This window comes from Pipistrellus hanaki (assembly GCF_964339955.1).
Source record: "Pipistrellus hanaki genome assembly, chromosome: 17".
NCBI classification, from domain to species: Eukaryota; Metazoa; Chordata; class Mammalia; order Chiroptera; family Vespertilionidae; genus Pipistrellus; species Pipistrellus hanaki.
The window spans coordinates 41,799,997-41,805,996 of NC_140519.1; the positions used below are offsets into that span (position 1 = coordinate 41,799,997).

At 54.8% G+C, this 6,000-nt stretch overlaps 1 protein-coding gene and 1 long non-coding RNA gene across 2 annotated transcripts in view; one reads left to right on the forward strand and one right to left on the reverse strand.

The window, feature by feature from the left end:
* SDC2 (syndecan 2) overlaps nucleotides 1–1,845 on the reverse strand; it is a 75,310-nt gene extending 73,465 nt beyond the window's left edge. Inside the window, exon 1 of the mRNA XM_084864602.1 lies at nucleotides 1,216–1,845. Within this exon, the coding sequence (XP_084720728.1) occupies nucleotides 1,216–1,275 (60 nt within the window). The 5' untranslated portion in view covers nucleotides 1,276–1,845. The remainder of the gene's footprint in view (nucleotides 1–1,215) is intronic.
* LOC311611990 overlaps nucleotides 1–5,625 on the forward strand; it is a 567,051-nt gene extending 561,426 nt beyond the window's left edge. The window contains exon 3 of the long non-coding RNA XR_014793194.1: nucleotides 5,582–5,625. This is a non-coding gene — a long non-coding RNA (uncharacterized lncRNA). The remainder of the gene's footprint in view (nucleotides 1–5,581) is intronic.
* Nucleotides 5,626–6,000: the final 375 nt, after the last annotated feature.

Here is a 6,000-nt window from a genome sequence, read left to right on the forward strand (position 1 = left end):
GGGAGGGGGCATGGGGAACCAGAAGGAACAGAAAGGGTTGTCCTGCTTAACCGAGACCCCAGAAATGCAATGGGGTGCTAGGGCTTCGCCCCACAAAGCTCCCGGTGCCCAGGTAGGTGGGGGCCGCCACGCACCAGGGAAAGCCCAGGACACAGTCCCCGGTAGAGGGCGCTCGCGGGGCGACGCAGAGAAACAAGCTCCAGCCACGGACACGCACCCAGAGGAGAAACCGAGCGCCCACAGCCGGACACCGAGTGCCCACCGCCCGCCCGGGCTGCAGGAGAGGCGTCCGGCCTCGGGTGCACCCCGCCAGGGCCCGCGATGGGAGCGCGGCAGGCGGGCTGCGAGCTGGGCCCCGGGCCGCCTGGACAGCCAGCCGAGGCCGCGCGGTGTCCCCCGCATCCACCTCGCCCTGCACCGCCCTCAGCATGAACATGTCCTCCGGTCCCCGGGAGCCAGCGGCCGCCTCGGTTCTCCAAGGAGGAGGAGGAGGGGGGGTCTCTGCAGGGCGGGATCGCAGCATTTCTTCCCCCGCCTTTGGCGAGCCCCCGCAGGCACGCAGGCTGCGCCCCGCGGGCAGCATCTCCACGTCCCGTCTGCGCCCCCCCCCTCGCCCCGGCCACGGAGGAGATCAAACAAAAGAACTTTTGCAAACTTTCCTCTCCCGACACACGCGGCTGGCTCACACCGGGGCCCTCTCTCCTCCGAGCTGGGATGCATCCGAGCGGGAAAGCGGGGGTGCGAGGAGGGGACCTCCAAGTTTCCCGGGGGCCCCTCGGCGGCGAGGAGCGCGAGGAGGGGGCCGGTTCCCCGGCAAGCCTCCCGTGGATTCCCGCTCCCACCCTTCCCCCAGGTCCTTCCCGGGGAGGGGGGAGGTCAGAGTAAGACCCTCTGCAGGCGAAGCAGTTGGTGGTGACCCCGGGGGCCTTTGCGGTTGGACCAAAAACGGTGGTTCTCGCGCCCTCGTCCCCGGGGGCCGCGGGGCAACTCCGCCGCTGCGGGCAGGGAAGGAGAGGGGTGGGGGCGAGCGCGTCCATTCCAGCACCACCACCACCCCCAGCCCCGGAAGGGGGGGTCCCAAGCGCCCAGTCTGGGGGTGTGGGCGTGAGAACCCTCAGGGGGTGCTCCCCGGCCCCCGCGGGCGCTGCGGACTCCTCCCGGCTGGAGCACCCCAAAACGGTGCGCCCGCGCACGCGACCCCGCCGGCCCACTCACCGACTCCGCCGCCACGCAGGCCACCAAGCCCAGGGTGAGCAGGATCCAGGCGCGCCCCATGTTCCCCGAGGACCGGCCGGAGCCGCCGCTGGCCGCCCGAGCGCCGCGAAGCCTCCTGCCCGGCACCGGGCGCAGCCGCGATCAGGGATCCGAGCGAAGCAGCTGCAGCTGGGGCTCGGGCTCCGGCTGGGAGCTCCGGCTCTGGGTCGGGAGCTGCGGCTCCGGCTCCGGCTCCGGCTCCGGCTCGGGGCGCTCTCCGCCTCCTCCGGGTCGGCTCCCGGGTCCTCCGCTCGCCCGGGGCCGCGCCGCCTTCTCACTTGTTGGCTCTGCGCTCCCTCCCGGCGCCCCGGAGCCGCTGCGCTGGGGAGGCTGCTCCCTCCCGGGGCTCCGCTCGCTCTGCGGTTCTCTTACTCCCCCGCGGGCTGCTGCTCAGCCTCGCGGCTCGGCTTCTTTTCGGGGGGAATCAACCGGGAAGGCTTGGGCTGCGGCTGGCTGCGGCTGAAGTTTGGGGAGCAGCCCGGCGGGGTGCGCTCCGCGCGGCTGGAGCTCCCCGAGTATCTGGCGGGGAGCGCGGCGGAGCGCAGAGAGTGGCTCGGCCGCGGCGCCCCTCCTCCCCGCGCCGCCTCCCTCCCTCCGGGGTCCTCCTCCTCCTCCAGGCCTCCGCTCCCTCCCTCCCTTCTTCCCCCCGCCCTCCTCCTCCCGGAGCTGGCTGCTCCGGGCTCCCCGGGCGTCTGGGAGCGAGGAGGCGGCACTGTGGCTCCCAGCTAAACCCGGAGAGATTCCGAGGGGATTACGCCCCGATTGGCAGCCCCGGGGACCAGTGGGCGGCTCTCCAGGTCGGCTCCTCATCCGCAGTCTGGACTCCAGCGGCTCCTTCCTGGTCTCCTCCCTTTCCCTCTTCTCTATCCCGATGCTCCTCTCTCCCTCTCCACGCTTTTTCGCTTTTTCGCTCTGTGCTTCCCCCCTATGTCGGTTTCGCTTCACTTTCTTTTTTTTTTTTTCTGGAGAAAGATCTATGAGGCCAGGAGAGACCTTATGTAGCCTGCGAGCATGAGCCCCGTAGAAAAGAACTGCTCTGAGAGTCACACACACAAAGTTTGCAGATGCCTGCGAGCCCTGGGGAGTGTTCGTACATCTCCCAAGTCGTAAAAAATGTGTTTTTAAAAGAGAAGACAAAGCAGGTATAACGTGTATGGAGAGAATTTCCCCACCCCACGGTCTTCCATCGCCCCCCTCCCCAATAAAAAAAGAGAAGTAGAGGAAGACTCGTATAAACCCCAAATGCGACACTTCCAAAGCTCATCATTTCACTAAGAGCTTACATACCATTTCTGCCTCACACACAGTGTAAGCCCCTGAGGCATTTTATAGACTTCACTTCAGCGCAGAGGTCTTAATATTTGGAAGCTACAAATAGGGTAATTTGGTGAAAAATTGGATGGAGACCCTGAATAGTAACAGATTTAAGAGAACTTCAAAGACAGGAGGGATATAGTGATTTCTGGTTTGAAGAGCATAATGAGCATGTATTTCCCCGAATGAAAGCAATAGATCTGAAATATTTTGTTTTAATTTTCCCCCCCCAATTCCATGTCTGGGGTGTATTACAGAACATGGCAAATGCATAGCCCCTTCCAGTTCTAACTACTTTTCTCTCTAACTTACGGAGTCATGAATAATGAAGACATACTGCTTCTAGCCATCTTGTCCACCACTGTTTTTCTCGTTCCTGGTTCTTAAGACACACAATAAATATTTATTGAATTAACTTTGTTCTAAAACTCAATCTGTACTGCATAAGAGTTGTGATCCTTTAAGATACATAGACCCTATATAATAAAAACCTAATATGCAAATCAACCAAAGGGCAGAACTATCCATGGACTGACCAGTTGCTATGATGCGCACTGACCACCAGAGGGCAGACACTCAATGCAGGAGCTGCCCGCAGGCCCCAGGCCAGCCAAGGTGGGTGCCAGGGGAGGAACCCCTGATTGCCCCGCTGGTTGCCCCACAGAGGGAAGTTACCAGCGGTGGTGGCAGGGGGTGGAGCTGGCTAGCGGCTGATGCCAGGTCCACCAAGGTGGTTGTCAGCAGGGGGTCCCCAGATCACCCCGCCAGTCACCCCACAGGTCGACCCTGATCCCCGGCCGTGTATGAATTTTGTGCGCCAGGCCTCTCATAAAGATATATACCCTGTTTCCCCGAAAATAAGACAGTGTCTTATATTAATTTTTGCTCCCAAAGATGCGCTAGATCTTATTTTCAGGGGATGTCTTATTTTTCCATGCGCTAGGTCTTATTTTGGGAGGATGTCTTATTTTCGGGGAAACACGGTAGATACAAGGCTATGGTAATTTTTGAACTTAGTATTAGAATAAAATGCAGTTATACTCTGAGAATTACAATGTCTTAGTAATGTGCCACTGTAATAAATCTCAAAGAAAGAAATTTTGAGAACTGGAGAGTTACAACCTGAAGTTGGAGACACCCAGCTCTTTGCTTTTGAGTGCCAACCACCAAGCTTCCCATGGGAAAGTTTAAGGCATGGCCAGCCAGGAGGGTCACATGGAGAAATTGAAGAGTGAGCAAAGAAGAAAGAAAAGAAGGAAAAGATCAGGGCACTGGAAGTTGTCACACTGGCTGCTTCTGATTCCATAGAAATGGAGCTAGCCCCTCTGAATCCATGTGAGTCCAGGCTGGTTTTTGGGAAAACGAATGATGACCATATTTTGAAGAAGTATTCTTGGAGAATTTCGTAAGGAGAGACTTGCTAAAGGAGACTCCAAAAAATGAGCAATGTGAGACAAATGCAGAGCCATAAAATGTCACCTCTACTCCCCAATGAGACCTTATCTGCTCTTGAGCCTTCCAGCAAGACCACACCCCCTAATTTCTCTCAGGAGAGTACCTCAAATAATTTAGAAATCTAATAAAAGGGGAAAATGCAGCCATCCACTGGGTCTCACCGTTATTGCTATTTGTTGGGGCATCCCACCTAGCCAGAGGCAAAGATTGATAACATGGAATAAGCAGATGCATCTGTTGAAGGAATATATTGTCTGTGCCCCCTGGAGACATATCCCAAGGCCCTTTACATTTAGGAGACCCTTGGGGACTTGTTCTTTATAAACAATCATGCACGTTGAGGGTATATACAACATAAGGGGGTGGTACCGCTTTGCCAATTAAACATATCAGGCATATGATAACAATATTCAAATCTTATGCTCACATACATTAGCCGGTGTGGCCAAGAGGATGGATAATCTGATTAAAGGAAGGTTCACTAATAGTGACAGCACTCATACAAGAGCTGGATACGCACACACACAAAAAAAAAAGTTGCCTACGATGAGTGGAATGGAGATGAGGGACTGTTAGGAACAAGACTAAATGTTGGAAATGACAAAGGAGGCTGAGTAGCGTATAAACAACTTATTCCTCACCATTCCGGAATCTGGGAAGTCCAAGATCAAGGCCCTGGAAGATTGTGTGTCTGATGAGAGCCCTCTTCCTGGGTCATGAATGACTGTCTTTTCTCTGTGTCCTCACACAGCAAAGAGGAGAGGGAACTGCCTGGGCCCCTTTGGTAAATGCACTAGTCAGTCCCATCCACGAGGGCCGAGCTCTGTGAACATAGAGACAACAGCCCCCAAATGGAGTCACTTGTGCTAAACCCTGTGTCGCCAAACCGAGACTCGACACCTAACCTGACCGCAGCATCGGCCTATCCCAGGAACATAATCTTAAATGAAGGCTGGAACATCCTGGCCAGCCCTTTTATCCACGAAAGCAAGGGGACACGGCCTGAAGCAGTCCACTCCTTCCCCCTTCCTGCCTGTAAAGACCTGCTGTTTCGCCCCGCTCCCAGGAGCTACTTTCTATCTGCTGGATGGCAGGCTGTCCAATTCATGAATCGCTGCATAAGGCCAATAAGACCTGTAACATTTACTCAGTTGAAAAATGTTTTTTCAACCGTCCTCATGCTATACGAGCTTCCCAAAGTTCCCACTGCCATATGCCACTGCCTCGGAGATTAGGATTTTAATACATGAAATCTGGGGGGGGACGGACGACACACAGATTTAGTGGGCTCTGTGTGTGTTTCCTTCATTGGATTTTTCAACGGACAAGATTGGGTGGACTATGTCTAATACACCGAGTATAGCTTGTGGCCAGGGCCAAACGCTGCTCACTAATATGTTTGTAAGTCTTCTGTTTGCGGGGCTGTTCTTTGAGGGGCACAGCAAGTAAATTATCAAAACCAATCACTTCCCAAATAGCTTCCCTGGTTGTTAAGAGAACAAACCCCCGCCCTGACCAGTTTGGCTCAGTGGACAGCGCATCGGCCTGCGGACTGAAGAATTCCAGGTTCGATTCCAGTCAAGGGCATGTACCTTGGTTGTGGGCACATCCCCAGTGGGAAGTGTGCAGGAGGCAGCTGGTAGATGTTTCTAACTCTCTATTCCTCTCTGTAAAAAGACATATCTATCTATCTATCTATCTATCTATATATATATATATATATATATATATATATATATATTTTTTTTTTAAGAGAATAAACCCCCTGCCTCAACATCTCAGAAGAAAATGGAACAAATAAACAGAAACCGAGATGCAAATGTGGAGGGGGAAAAAGGGAATTAAAAGATAACCAGGCAAATTGAAAAATGGAAATGAAAGCTGCTGGAGACATATTTTTGAACCTAAGCTGACACGTTGGACTCTGTCCATGGCATCGCGGACGTCACATTATAGCGGTGGACCAGCAGGTGCGGT